Here is a 16316-nt window from a genome sequence, read left to right as displayed (position 1 = left end):
ATTGATTTTTAAAGAGTCAGATGCTAGCATGTTTATTACATAATGTTGTAATACTTTAATAATCATTAAAATACATAAAACACACTGGTTAAAGCAGTCTATTTTTACTACACTGAACTATGTTGTACTGATACTTTTCAGTGTTTAATGAAATATATTTTTATATTTATAATAAACATTTCTCTCACATCCTTTACATGCTGGATTTACTTTATCTTAGCATTGGACTTTGGGATCAATTCTCCGTGAAGAATACATGTGATGCTTTCTTAAAACAGAAGAGATAGGCCTATTGGCAACCTCAGTCACCATTTATGTTCATTGCATCTTTTTTTTCTGGACAGTAAAATCTTGAAAGTGAATGGCCTAACGTCAGACATTAAGGTGAGTAAATAATGACAGACTTTTTATATTTAGGTGAACTATGTCTAAGTTAATGTTGATTATTCAATCGTAGGGGAGCGTGGGGACAACCTAATGCAGGGTTAAATGTAACAGACGCACATTGCTAGCAGCAAACGTCCACTCACGCTTCAAAATTACGCGAAACGCACACATTCAGATGTCGACATGAAACACACACGACTACCAACTGCCTATCGAGACCAATATAATGTACGAGGGGGAACAAAAAATGGGCTTTTGACGTACCCGGTACTTAGGAAGCGCAGCCGACATGCTAATGCTAACGCAGCTAGCAGCAAAGGTCCCGTGCTCAGCTGCGAGCCACACTACCCTGTATAGCTCCGGTTGGAATGCTGCTAAAAACCTAGAAACCTTCGAGACAAAATTAACCAACTAATAATTTGTCCTACATTTCATGGGGGAAAGGCGACTGTCTGGCGAGGGGTGCCAGAACAGAACGCCCGCCATGCAGACGTAAATGAACAGAAAACGTGCTTATCATGTGTTTAACATGTTTAACTCAATATATTTTGTTTGAGAGGTGGCACTCCATTCCTATTCTCATTACACACAACCAACCTGTTTCCAACTTTCCATGTGACTCGCAGAACTTCAGGCTGGCACTGACCGCACTGAGTGTAATGGCGTCGGAAAATTCTGTCTGGGGGAGAAAATTCTACCCATACTGCCTTGCGCAACAGAAAACTTTCCGTATTTCGCAAAACGGAGCGAATCCGTAGCAAATCCACGGTAAAGGGACCCCTAAATTTAACACTTTATTTTGATAGTCCGTTTGTTGAGACTTTACCAGTTATTAGTAGCCATTCAGTAGCTTGTCAACAGTGCATCAGTTGACATTCAACAACACTGTTTCAACAGACAAGTAACATACGTTCAACTGACTGCCTATAGACTATAAGGTACAATTCAAGTGTTAATCTACAGATTTTACAAAAAAAAGTGCCTGTTGACTGTCAGTGTTATTTTGCAACAGGTTATTAACCAATTGGCGACTAACTTTTAATTGTCAACTAACTTTCTGTAGATTGAGTACCAACAACTCAAGATCAATCTGTCAGTTAAAAGTCAACAGTCATGTCAGCATATGAAGTATATGATACTGTATATCCTACTCAAGGGGTCTCATATGCATCAAATTAATGATTATTTTAGCTGATTTAAAACTGTTTTGAAAAAATTGTTAACCATTTGTAGATAATCTGTTGATAGTCAACTAAAGATTAGATCTGTTGCTTGTCAACAAATAAATTGTTTATGATCAGTAGACTATTAATAGACATTATCCACTAAGTGTTAGTAGATATATTTTAGGACTATCTAATTAAAGTTAAAAACAGTTTATATCAGTAGAAAGTCTATAACCTATCAACAGATTGAAAACATACTTTTTTTGTACGTTTGGATAGATGCTGAAACGTATGATACAGACATGTCTGCAACGTAGAATTATTACGAATTCACAGCTACAAAACGTTTACGAATCATAAAGATATCTGTATCATTTCCCTTATACTGTTTTATAGATAAATGTAAGTTCCCGTATCCCTACTCCCAAACCTAAATATAAATTAGGCTACTCATTTTATACAGAATATAAAAAGAATAAAACACTTTATGGACAGAGATGTGTAGGGAAATGCCAGTTTTATTAATAGCATTAAAATATATTTTGAGCCACTAACATTAATCCTACTCCTGCCCCTAAACCTACCCATAACCATTTCTTAAAACTATGCAGGCTAAAATTATGAAGAAAAACAACAGATGTGTAATCATAATAATTTATTGCGAAAATGTAAATCGGTACCAAAAGTCGCTCAAATGACGATGTGTTGCAGTCCTCTCTGGCAGTATATAATAGTTTTGTATAAGGGATAGGGATGGCTGACGCGAAACAGTCGTTCCGAAGCTTTGCGAGATCCCGAAGCGCAGATGTTTCGAAACACTGATCCGAAGCGTGATTCAAAACACCCATGTCACGTGACTATGGCCAAACGAAGCCTCGAAGTGTTTCACTAGTGTTTCATCAGGTGTGGTCCGCCGAATCAGCGTTTGATTGACACGGTCGGGAACAGACCACACAATCGCACATCTGTATAAAAGTGAAATCAACCTCGTGGGTTTTTGTGAGAGGAGTTTGATTTTGAGATAGCGGATTTTTGGTGATATAGTGACATAGTGCGATTTGATTAGTTATAGGCTATTTAGGCTTACATTTAAATTTACACAACACATTGACTGATAGATAGTCTAGAGACAGACAGAGTATACATGTAGTGACACATTAATAGATACATAGATATAAATATAGACAGCTAGATTAATAGATATAGATAGATAGATACATATATAGATAGATTATAGATACATATATAAATACATAGATAGATTATAGATACATAGATAGATTATAGATACATATCTAGACACATAGATAGATAGATACAATGGAGGCTCCCCAGAAGAGATGCCGTACATCTGTGGTGTGGGAGCATTTCCGTTTAGAAACACCAAATAAAGTGAGATGTGTGTATTGATCGGCAGCTAGCCTACTGCAACAATACATCATCCATGATGCGCCATTTGAGGAGAAATTGAAATTTGCGTATTTGCCCAGAACTCATGATCCACTAACTTACTGGAAAGAGAGAGCAGTAATCTTTCCTCATTTGTATGTCCTAGCTAAAAAATATCTTTGTATGCCAGCAACAAGTGTCCCTTGTGAGAGGATTTTTTCAAAGGCTGGAGAAATTATCTGTAAAAAAAGAAGTAGGCTAAGTCCTTCCACAGCAGAGAAATTAATATTTTTTAATAAAAATCTCTAAAATAGTGAGACATTGTGGCTTGATTTCTTTTATTAATATTCATTTTGCAGGACCAAAATAACATTATGCACAGTGAGGAGCCTATAGGTTACAAGCTTCACATATTAGAAAAATACAATAATAAAAAAACAACAAATTTTTTTAATGGCTCGTCAAGGTTGTTTCAGATCAACACCTGCAAGTGACCACTAGGTGTCACCGTTGAGACGGGTGTCGGAGCCTCGAAACAATATGGCCCATTTGGTTCAACTGTTTCATTGCTTCACGAAACCTCGATCTGCCCACCACTAATAAGGGACAGAGCAGAATTTAAGTTATTAATCCATGAAAATGTTAACCCAGCTTCCCTCTGCGTGAAGACGGCGCGCGTGTGCGCGCTTCTGCATTTCAATGTTTCAACTGAAACACGGCATGCTGCAATCTGTGACGAAGCAGGCGAGAGCCAATGAGCGTTTGATATCACTGCCGTAAAACATGTCGTAACGCTTCTTGAGGGCGCAATTTTTGAATTTAAATTCATCACGAGCGCGGCCCTGCGCGGGATTTGACATTTACGGTCGCTGTTGAGAATGGAGATGGAGATCGCTGGATGTGGATGAAGGGCTGAATTTGGATCTGTTTCTTGCTTGCGTATGGATTATAAAGATTTGGATTACATCTAACGTTACATTAGCTAATAAAAATTATGTATTTTGTTCATTTATATTGTGTTTTGGTGTATTATGGTTCTATAGGAGAAAACGCCTTTTGTGTCTCACCGTAACGTTAAATAAACTAAATGTTACAAAATGGTTAAACGATTAAAGAAGGTATTGTTAAGGGTTTAAACTATAGTCTTGTCTGTTAATCCTCCGAAGCGAGTTTGCAGCAGGAACAGAGATTATTTCTTAAATGAGTAATTCTTATAACGTTAAACTGCATTTAATAAATGCGATTTTCTGTAAAACTTACTGTCATGAAAGGCTAAATGTATTAATTAATAATTATTGTTATTTGTTGTTTATAACTTTTGATCTTGGCCTCGGGAATTTGAAATGATGTAGACTATTGAGAGTTTTCTCATTTGGAATGCTCAATATAATTTTTTTTTCACATAATCAGATGGTTCAGATGTGATCGTGATATCCTAGTAAATAATGGGTTGTATTATTATTATTTTTTTATTTTTTTATTTAATAAAAGTGATTTTTTTTCTCTGATGTGCTGGCCATAGTGTTTGTTCTACTTCAGTCTGGTTAGGTATGCATTGCAATCTGTTGATAGGTTGTAGACTTTCTACTGATATCAACTGTCTTTCACTTTAACTAGATAGTCCTGAAAGATATCTACTAACACTTAGTGGATAATGTCTATTAATAGTCAACTGATCATAAACAATATATTAATCTGTTGATAGGTTATAGACTTTCTACTGATATAAACTCGTTTTCACTTTAATTAGATAGTCCTAAAATATATCTACTAACGCTTAGTTGAGAATGTCTATTAATAGTCTACTGGTCATAAACAATTTCTTTGTTGACAAGCAACAAATAAGCAACTACATGTAATCTTTAGTTGACTATCAACAGATTATCTACAAATGGTTAAAACATTTTTTAAAACAGTTTTAAATCAGCTAAAATAATTATTAATTTGATGCACATGAGACCCATTGAGCAGGATATACAGTATAATATACTTCATATGCTGACATGACTGTTGACATTTAACTGACAGATTGATCTTGAGTTGTTGGTACTCAATCTACAGTAAGTTAGTTGACAATTAAAAGTTAGTCGCCAATTGGTTAATAACCTGTTGCAAAATAACATTGACAGTCAACAGGCACTTTTTTGTCAAATCTGTAGATTAACACTTGAATTGTACCTTATAGTCTATAGGCAGTCAGTTGAACGTATGTTACTTGTCTGTTGAAACAGTGTTGTTGAATGTCAATTGATGCACTGTTGACAAGCTACTGAATGGCTACTAATAACTAGTAAGGTCTCAACAAACGGACTATCAAAATAAAGTTACCGATTTTTTTAACAGTGTATTTAAATAAAGTCCATCAAACTTGCATACGAGCAAACATTTTGAGGTCCTTCCTCATAGTTACACAGCCTGTTTCATTAAGCTAGAAGCTATGGAACTGTGAGATTATAACCTGTACTAGTGTGCAGATCCAACAAACCATATGATTATCCTTCCGCGTGCCATATTGCCGACCCCTGAACAAACCTGATTATTCTCTCTCTGGCTGTGGCCGATCTGCTTATGGGATTTATTGTGATGCCCATAGAAGCCATTAACCTGTTAAGCTGCAACGCCACTTTTGAAAAATCCCCAGAAATGACATACCCAAACTGAAACACATACAGTTCATGAACCCTTTGCACTAAAAGCACAAGTATGATCTCATTTGAAAGCTGACACCTGGTAGTTTATTGTAAATGTAGAATTAATTATTGTCATAATGAAAATAATTTTTTTAAATAGCTTCAAAGTTTTGTAAAGTTATTAGAAATTTATTTTTATGAAACATCTTCATGAAAATAAAATTGAAGTTGGCCCTGGAGCAATCTAGAAATGCACTGCAGCTAAAGCCATATGTGTGACCATGTTATATTTAAAATCTGAAAATGATAAGTCTAAAACTCTGTATTTAGTTAAATGTTTTTCAAGATCATGTCATATAACTTTATTTTGATTAGACTCTAAAAATGCTACTGATGTTTAGTCATCATCTAAGTCATCTATTCAGTCTATTGTCTCTATTGTTTTGTGGTGCAAACGAGCCCCATTCAGTCTCCCCAGTACACATTCACACACCTCTCCAGCCTGGTTATGGATCTAAATATGCATATCTTTTGTCTGCATTATAGTTACTAACGACTGGCTATTCACATGCTATTCATAGGGTTTCAATCCCTAATTTATTTGATCAAAGTTCTCACTTACATTTGAAACTGTATCAAATGCACTAAAACATTTCAGAAAAGCATTACTATTTAGAAAAAAACCCCATAAAAGAATAACTTCTAGGTGACAGGTGCACCTGAGCTAGCTAGCATGTTAGCTTAGCACACCATCAATACACGACCATTTATGAGATTAAAACTATGTTTGTGCTTCAAACTTATTTCATAACGCAAGACGAGTGTTTTAAATAATCTTCTGTGATCTAATTTGGCTTCAGATAAAAAAAAATTAGAAAGAAAATATATTATTTATAGTATGCACGATGATAAAGTCTATATCGATTACCATTACATTATAAATATAATCTATTATTATAAAAATACCTGGCATTGCTTGAAGAACACTCAAATATCAAATATAATTTGCAATCATGTTTATTGTCTTCAAAACGTCTATATCTGCATATTACAGCGATCTCTGTGTTAGCTTTGTGTGTAGCTGCTATCAGTGACGTCAGAGAATGTCTAATATGGCGAGAAGTTTCACTCTCACTACACTTCCGGCTTCTGAACTGGTTGCAGTTCCACTCTGATTCCATATGAGGGCGCTCACAGGACGAGTGCAGAATGAATGGAGGTCAATGGCGGTATACCCCTCAAAATCCACTTTTCTCAGGATATAATTTTTTGTCTAGTAATTTGAATGTTGTATTCGAAAGGAGATGCAAAGAAATTACACATTGCTGGGTGTTAGATTTTTTAGAGTCACTTATTTGATTTAAAAAAGTCTTTCAAAATGTCAATGACGTCAGAATGCTGACGTCATTAGCAGAATGCTAGCGTGTTATGGGCAACAACAACTCAACCTGTAAGAAATCCAAACGACATAAGTACTCGTTCATTCAACTTTCGACCTAAAACCCATGTTGAACTTGCAAAATCTACAATCACATCTGAGATTTCTCAACGGCAATCGGGTGAAAGAGACAAATTTAGCCGTCTAGCCCCATTGACTCCCATTCATTTTGCACTCATGGCGAGCGCCCCCAGTGGAACTCTGGTGGTACTACAACCAAAATTCGGTACAATAGGGCTTAATAGGGAGTGGACAGGCTCTCCGTAGACGGGCTCTGGTGACGTCCTTGAAGGTCACATGATTATGGCTCTTCTTCATGTTCCATATATGGATTATTTTTGTGCATATAGCGCCCTCAGGCTATTGGTATGAATTGAAAACACAGCACATCTCAGTAAGAAGCGCTCATAATGATTACATCGACGCATTTGGGTATAAATTCAATAAATATTATTCCTGTCTATAGAAATATGATGTGAATCTATGAGAATATATCAATATTTCTCCAAGTCAGCACATTTTTGAGCTAAAAGCCCTGAGGGACGTTGTTTTGTGAATCGCTGTCATGACAACAGCACGGAGTTTTTTTTTCTGAATGGACCAGCTGACGGTCATAATTCATATTAAAGGTATCAACGCATTTTTTCATTTCATAACTCCTGACACAAATTAAGACATAACTGTCACTATAAGTTTCTCAGAATACAATAGTTGTCAAATACTGAAACTTGAGTCTCATATCTTTTTAATGATATAGTTTGTCAAGGTAAAACATTTAATCTGATAGTAACTTTGAACTAAATAAAAAAAAAAAAACGCTTCAGTGCGCCGACGCACAGGTTAAACTGAGATGTGTTGGTACCCAGTCTGATTATCTCAGGATCTCTCTGTCATTTAGTATTAATTGCTGTTGATAGTTATGTAGCTGTGTGTTGCCCTTTACTGTACCCACAGAAAATTACCATAACTAAAACATTAATGACCATCTGTCTTTGCTGCTTTTGCTCTTTGGCTTATATCACTGCTCTTTCAAGCAGCAATCAATGTTTTGACACATAACACAAAACAGATGTGTGTTATGGAGAGTGTTCTCTCATGATAAGTTTTACATGGATAGTCAGTGATCTGTTCGAATCCTTGCTGTTTCCTTGTACCCTAATCATAACTTTAAATTTCAGGATTTTCTTTGTTGTACATCAGCAAGTGAAAGTTATAAACTCTCTGATGAAAGGTGGTAAATGTGTAATGGAAGGTTCAGTGAGAAGGAAATCTGAGAGAAAAGCTGCTGTGACATTAGGAATCATTGTGGCAATTCATATTCTCTGCTTTCTACCTCTCTATACATTTTCTCTTACAGGGAATACAACAATGTTCTCTGTAATAGTGAATTTTCAAACATGGGTCTACTATTTTAACTCGAATCCTATCTATATGCTTTATTTTGCCCTTGGTCAGTTAAACACATCCTATCACTTAGGATATTTCAGTCAGCATCCTCTTTAGTGGACATTTTTACAAATTATCATTGATGAGTGCTGTATCTCACAATGTACAGTCAAACCAAAAATTATTCAGACACCAGATATCATTTTTGATTTTTTTTTTTTTACTAGTGGGTGCAGGACACTAAAGTTTATTTATGTAAGTGAGGATAGCAAAATAAAGTAAACTGTGACAAATTGTACCCAAAAATTCTTCAAACATTGGACTACCAGTAAAAAAATAAAAAATTGGACCAAAAATTATTCAGACACTTTGACCTGACCATATTTTAATTAAGTGTTTTTTCTTTAATTGCTAATGCGACCTTTTTACACCACAGACTGAACAAAATTAAGCATTGCTTGGTAATTGGTTTACCTAAATTGGTATTATGTAATTGTATACTAATATTTAACAGCTGACAACTGACAACTATTCAACCTAATTCATTTGTGAAACAGTCTAACAGAAGGATGGCCAAAACCAGTGAAATATCAGCTGATTTGATAACTCTGAGTTCCTGTCATATTTTATTACCATTTTCTAAACTACGGCGAATAAACTGTGATAATGTGAGAAATGTTGAAGGTGTCTGAATACATTTAGGTTTGACTGTATTTGTGTTTCAGATTTCAAAATGGTAAAGCACACTTTTAAGCTGCACCCGATATAATGCACCATAACCGTTATTACACGTTACATTTTATGTTGTGGTAAGAACAGTAAATTTAATTGTGGTTCATTTTTAACAATATAGAGGGACACTTTGTCGTCCTAAGATTTTTTTCCTAAGATTTATTCCAAATGTGCAGCTCCTTTTCAGTCGACTGATTGGGATCACGCTAGGGAGCCTGTCATCTTCGAGTATATTAAAAACGAGCCAATTGCATTTGCAATTTGGGTATAAACACTGAAGCGGATGCACGCACCACTTGTCTTTCGCTTCGGAGCCGATCGGTCTTCATGTCGATGTCTCTGAAGAGTGTGTTGTTTTACAACGAGCGAGTGTGTCGGTGCTTCTTCAGGAATTCTCTCCCGGTGCTGGTGGTTTTACAGCTCGTGACAGAGGTAGTCGCGAGTTTTCTAAGCTCTCAACTGCTGTTTTGACAGCAAAGCAAATTTCTTTTGTTTGTCTGACGGCCGGTTGAGGGCGAAGAGAGTGAGTGCTTCACTGGTACAGGCTGCACCATCCCTGTCAGTGTTGCCGCGATCATTCCCCTGTGTGCTCCAGCACTGGTGAGAGTGTTTCTTTCCTGAAAGAGCAACACGGGTGCGTTTGTGTCTTTTTCAAGATGTCATTCCACCCGTGCGTTTCTGGATGCGGCCGTTCCCTATCCCCCTCTGATGGTCACAATTGTTGCATCATGTGTTTGGGCTTACAGCACGCTGAAGCAGATTTTGTGGATGGTTCGTGTGCTCATTGTGGGAACATGACTGTCTCGGTGTTGAGATCAAGACTTGCCTTCGTCCGCGAAGGTGCAGTTTGAGTCCAGCCCGGTAACCATTCCCCGTGGACTTCTCACGATTCCATCACACTGCTACCGGTGAATTCCTTTGTTGAGCGCGCTGGCCTGTCTGTAATGGATGGGATAGAGGTTCCATTGGAGGTTCCTCAGGAGGATAGGATGCCGATTGCAACATTGGAGGGTGAGCTGAGCTCTGGAGATGATGACTCAGCTGTGTTGTCCCCTTTGGGGAGTACAACGTTGCCTCAGCCGGATCCACAGTTGTCAGCTATGCTGAAACGGGCCGCTGCAGCTGTCGGACTCGAGTGGAACCCTCCACCGTGTCCCGCTCAGTCTTGGTTGGATGATTGGTTTCTCGGGGCGGGCCGTGCTGGTTCTCAGCCCGCCGCCCTAGTACCTTTCTTTCCTGAGGTGCATAGAGAACTGACCAGGTTGTTGATGGCACCTTTTACTGCTGGAAACGACCTGGATAGTTCTCCCCACTCACTACCCTTGAAGGAGGAATAGTGAGAGGTTACGTGGCTGTCCCTCCAGTGGAGCGGTCTGTCACGGCACACCTGTGTCCGGCAGCTGCTGTATCTGGTTTGGGGAGCCTCGTTTCCCCTCGCGGGCCTGTGAGTTTTCGTCTGTTCTTACAGACGGAGCTTATAGAGCTTGCGGGCAAGCTGCTTCCTCTCTGCATGCCATGGCGTTGTTACAGGTCTATAGTCTAGACCGTGCGCTGATGAGTGAGCTCCGCACTGCAACTGACTTGGCTCTCCGGAGCACAAGCGTTGCGGCCTGCGCGATCGGTCTAGCAATGCGCCCAACAGCGATGCGCCCAACTGAGCCCAACAGTTCTCTGCTGCTCAGGAGCAGATGGAGGAGGTCTGACACATCCTGTCCCGGCGGCCCGCTGCTGCCATCACCCCGCCGCCGGTGGCAGTTCCTCCACCTGCACATTGCAGAGGTTGCCCCTTGCCACCGCTCACGCTCCTGCTGGGCCACCGTGGCAGCCTTCACTCAGGCCTCAGCTGAGATCTAGCCGCAGGCAGGCCGTCCAGCCTGTATCAGACACTGCCAAACCAGGTGGCAAGAGCGAGACTAAGCGTCCCTGATACAGGCCACCCAGGGAATGGGGGAGGAGTTCTTCAGATGGTTTCTGTTCCACCGCCGGCTTCCCAGAGTCCAGTGGTTCCGAATTGTCAGAAGAACAAATTCCTTTATTCCTGGGTTCCAAGAGGGTTTTTGGAAGCCTGGAAAGTGCTTTCCAATCCGTCCAGCTGGATTCTCCACACCATCAGACTCGGCTACACGAATCAGTTTGCCCGGCACCCGCAGACTCGACTACACAAATCAGTTTGCCCGGCACCCGCCCGTGTTCAGAGGCATTTGTGGATGAAAGAGCCCCTGTCATGCATGCGGAAATCGCAGTCCTACTGGCGAAGGATGGGATAGAGCCAGTTCCCCTAGCCTAAATGAAGTATGGCTTCTACAGCCCTTACTTTATTGTACCCAAGAAAGGTGGTGGGTTAAGACCAATCTTGGACCTGCACGTCTTGAATCGGGCCCTTTACAAGCTTCCGTTCAAGATGCTAATGCAGAAATGCATTTTTGAATGCATTCGTCCTGGAGATTGGTTCGCAGCAATCGACCTGAAGGATACGTACTTTCATGTCTCCATGGCCCTTCCTGCGTTTTGCGTTCGAGGGTTGAGTGTATCAGTACAAAGTCCAAGCCTTCGGGCTGGCCCTGTCGCCCCGCATCTTTATGAAGATCGTGGAGGTGGCCATTGCTCCCATTAGAGAGCGTGGTGTTCGTGTCCTCAACTATCTCGATGACTGGCTGATACTAGCTCAGTCTCGGGAACAGTTGTGCAAACACAGGGACTTTTTGCTCCAACATGTCAGCCAATTGGGTCTTCGGGTCAACTGGGAAAAGAGCAAACTCACCCCTGGGCAGAGGATCTCTTTTCTCGGTATGGAGCTGGACTCTGTCAAACAGATGGCACGCCTCACAGAGGAACGTGTCCAGTCGGTGCAGAACTGCCTAAATACATTCAAGAGCAGGATGGTGGTCCCACTGAAACTTTTTCAGAGGCTCCTGGGGCATATGGCAGCCGCAGCCGCAGTAACGCCGCTCGGTATGATACCACTTCAGCACTGGCTTCATGGCCGAGTCTGAGGTGGGCGTGGCAGAGCGGCACAGCATGTGGCTGACAGCATGTGGCCACCGGAGAGTGGAGACTTCATCCCTAGGTGGTTCAGCTGATCTGGGACCACTTCGGAGCTGCACAGATCGATCTGTTTGCCTCTCCGGACTCGTCAAATTGTTTTACTCCCTGACCGAGGGCACTCTCAGCACGGATGCACTGGCACACAGCTGGCCCCGGAGCCAACGCAAATATGCGTTTCCCCCAGTGAACCTTCTTGCACAGACACTGTGCAAGGTTAGGGAGGAAGAGGAGCAGGTCTTGCTAGTTGCCCCTTATTGGCCCAACCGGACCTGGTTCCCCAAACTTGTGCTCCTCTCGTCAGCACCTCCCTGGCCCATTCCTCTGAGGGAGGATCTTCTTTCTCAGGGACGGGGTACCATATGGCACCCGCAACCAGACCTCTGGAAACTTAATGTCTGGTCTCTGGATGGGACGCGGAGGTTCTGGGTGATCAACCACAATCAGACGTAGACACCATCGCTTCTGCGAGAGCACCTTCTACAAGGCATGTTTACGCATTGAGGTGGAACCTGTTCGTTGATTGGTGTTCTTTCACAGAGAAGACCCCCGAAGATGCTCGATCGGGACTGTGCTTTCTTGCCTGCAAGAGGGGTTGGAGCGAAAGCTGTCTCCCACCACCCTCAAAGTGTTTGTTGCCTCTATTGCTGCATATCACGATGCAGTGGATGGGAAATCCGTGGGAAGGCACGACCTGGTTGTCAGGTTCCTTAGGCGAGCAAGGAGATTGAATCCACCTCGCGTCCCTTCCATTCCCTCTTGGGATTTATCTCTGGTACTGACCGCACTTCAGAGGCCTTCCTTTGAGCCTCTGCAGTCAGTCGAGTTAAAAATTATGTCGTTAAAGACAGTTCTCCTGCTTGCATTTGCCTCTATCAAGAGGGTAGGGGACCTGCAAGCATTTTTGGTCGACGAATTGTGCCTGGAATTCGGGCCGGCTAACTCTCTCGTTATCTTGAGACCCCGGCCTGGATATGTGCCCAAGGTTCCTACCACTCCCTTTCGGGAATAGGTGGTGAACCTGCAAGTGCTGCCCCTGGAGGAGGTAGACCCATCCCTGGCTTTTCTCTGTCCCGTCCGCTCCTTGCGGATATATGTGGATAGAACGCAAAGCCTCAGGACCTCAGATCAGCTCTTCATCTGTTACGGAGGCCAGCAGAAGGGAAAGGTTTTCTCCAAGCAGAGGTTGGCCCACTGGATAGTGGATGCCATCATCTTGGCATATGAATCCCAAGATGCACCTTGTCCCCCGGGACTGCAAGTTCACTCCACACAAAGTGTTGCCGCTTCCTGGCCGTTGGCGCAAGGTGCCTTGCTGACAGATGTATGTAGAGCTGCGGGCTGGATGACACCTAACACGTTTGCTAGATTTTATAGCCTATGCGTCGAGCCAATTGACACAGTAAGCATGCTCGATGTGTTGGCTTGCTGTGCCATTCCCCTCCTATGGACAGGATACGTGTGCCATTCTTGCTCCAGTTGAGTGCTCCTTATTCGAACCCTGTGAGTTCCTCCACAACCCCTTCGGCATTGGACGTGGCGGAGCGTCCAATGCTAGGCCTACCACTTGTAAGCTTAGTGAACTTGTGCTAGGCTGGGTCCATATGTTGTATCGACTACGTCTCTGTTCCCTCCTTCAGGGAACGAGGGTTACATACGTAACCGAGATGTTTTATATTTCAGCCACAAGAAATAATAAACCGAAACCAAGGCCCTCCAAACAAGTGATATTTAGAATAATCATAATAATGACCCAATAAAATAAACTATCACACAGTTATTTGAGTTTAAGATTCATGAGTGAATCATTCTTCAGAGTCCGATCAGTGAATCACTTGATTCACTTCACCATACAGTTGACGTTGAACCAGAAACATAATTATCCAGTTTTTCTAAATTGTTCTAAGACGATCATTAGTTGTCAGCTGAAACATTTCATTTGTTCATTTGTTCTGTTGGAATGTGTTTCTCTGTACTGTTGGCACCTGCACCACATAAAAAATCAGAGTAAGATTTACTTGGAAAAAAAGCTAGGATACAAATTTCACTTAAATTATTAATTTATTTGAGCAGTTTTAATACCAATAATGAGTGAAATAAAATTATCTGAACATTACATTACCATACAACATTATACATAAAAATATTGTTTATGTCTGAATTGTTCAATCAAAAACAGATATAACTAATAATTTGAGAATAAAACAAAAAAAATCTTCAATTCTCTTGTACTCTGCAAAAAAGATAAGTTAGATAAGGTAGCATTGCCATCACACATACAGTTGGTGTATAACGTTCATTGGCTCATTCTGTAGATACTAGAAGATGATAGGGCTCCCTGAAGTGAACCCAATTACATCGGCACATCAACGTAACATCTCCCATTCCGTCCTTCAGGGAACGAGGGTTACAGACATTACGAGACGTTTTACCGCATTATTGTGTGACTAAACATAATAATGCATACAATGATGTATATTATGCAGCATCAGAGTGGGCGGTAGATCATGGGTAGGTTGGTCTGATCCAGACACTGTATAAATTAAACGACAATAGAGCAGAGGAGAAGAGCAGAACAAACTCCTAACAGGAGGAGACTCACTCATGGCCTATGAGACAGAGGATCATGAGACTCAATACTGCTTTCCTGCCATCAACTCATCATGTATCAAGGGAAAACGCTCCACACATGAATACAACATCATATATGTGTTTGTATCATTGCTGTCAGCATGGACTGTGATTCTGAACCTGCTGGTGATCATCTCCATCTCTCACTTCAAGAAGCTTCACACTCCAACAAACCTGATTATTCTCTCTCTGGCTGTGGCCGACCTGCTTATGGGACTTGTCATGCCCATAGAGGCCACCAGGCTGATTGAGACGTGTTGGTACTTTGGAGACACGTTATGCGGATTCTATTCAATATTTATTGATGTGCCTCTTTCAGCATCTCTCAGTAATTTATTTTTAGTTGCTGTTGATCGTTATGTGGCTGTGTGTCACCCTTTACTGTACCCACAGAAAATAACCACAACTAAAACTTTAATGAGCATCTGTCTGAGCTGGATTTGCTCTTTAGCTTATATTACTGCCTTTATAATTAATAGCGGATATTTTGACACTTCACACAGAACAGACATCTGTTATGGAGAGTGTTCTGTTATGATGGGTTTTGCCTGGAGAATCATTGATCTGTTCATGTCTTTTATTTTTCCTTGTATCCTGATCATAACTTTATATTTGAGAATTTTTTATGTAGTACATCAGCAAGTGAAAGTTATAAACTCTCTGATGAAGGGTGGTAAATGTGTAATGGAATGTTCGGTTAGGAGAAAATCTGAGCGCAAAGCTGCTCTGACATTAGGAATCATTGTGACAGTTTATCTGCTGTGCTATATTCCATACTATATCTGTTCTATTGCAGTAATCTCTTCCACAACCATAAATGTTTTGACATGGGTCTTGTACACAAACTCAGGTCTGAATCCTCTGGTCTATGCTTTATTCTATCCCTGGTTTAAAAAGACAGTTAAACACATCATAACTCTGAAAATATTTCAGCCAGCATCCTCTCTGGTTGATATTTTTACACAATATTAATTGTAATTAAATCACTCTGAGAGCAATTTCACATAAACTTCATTATTGTTATACAGTCATAAAGGTAGATTAACAGTTTATCTGTGTAATTTACATAACATGTTCAGTTATTTTATTTGCTCATTAAGTAAATTGAGCAAGAAGCACAAATCTTCAGTCCACTGAAATAAATGATAAAAGTAGATATTATGTAGTTTATGCTTCACTTTCATCAGTTATTTCATCAGTTTTATCATAAATCAAAAACACAATGACAAAAAGAGACAGTCAAATGATAAGTAAAATAAAATGTAAGTAATTGTGAGTCTTTTCCCCACAAATGTTATAGGATCTTAAGTGTCCACAGTCAGGGGTCAGCACAGAGAGAGGGGAAATGAAAGCTTTAGCATTAAGTTCTGCCAGGAAGACTTAATTGTTACGTCACACTACCTTTTCATCTATCCAATCACATTCCAACACTTGTGGTATAAAAGTTCGGTACTTATGTTTGAGTTCGCAGATGCTGACGCTTCAATTCACCACCATCCTCCCCACCTCCTCCAA

At 40.6% G+C, this 16316-nt stretch overlaps 1 protein-coding gene across 1 annotated transcript; it reads left to right on the top strand.

Moving 5' to 3' along the window:
* Window positions 1-14741: 14741 nt before the first annotated feature.
* On the top strand, window positions 14742-15773 carry LOC309489263 (trace amine-associated receptor 13c-like; the record flags this gene model as incomplete). The annotated part of the gene is made up of 1 exon (XM_082157908.1): window positions 14742-15773. Exon 1 carries the CDS (start codon window positions 14775-14777, stop codon window positions 15771-15773), a length of 999 nt encoding a protein of 332 aa, XP_082014034.1. The 5' UTR covers window positions 14742-14774.
* Window positions 15774-16316: the final 543 nt, after the last annotated feature.

The sequence above is a fragment of the Leuciscus leuciscus genome (assembly GCF_965113295.1).
Source record: "Leuciscus leuciscus genome assembly, chromosome: 24".
In the NCBI taxonomy this organism is placed as follows: domain Eukaryota; kingdom Metazoa; phylum Chordata; class Actinopteri; order Cypriniformes; family Leuciscidae; genus Leuciscus; species Leuciscus leuciscus.
The sequence above is the reverse complement of the archived record's forward strand: the minus strand, read 5'-3'. Positions and strand labels throughout refer to the sequence as shown.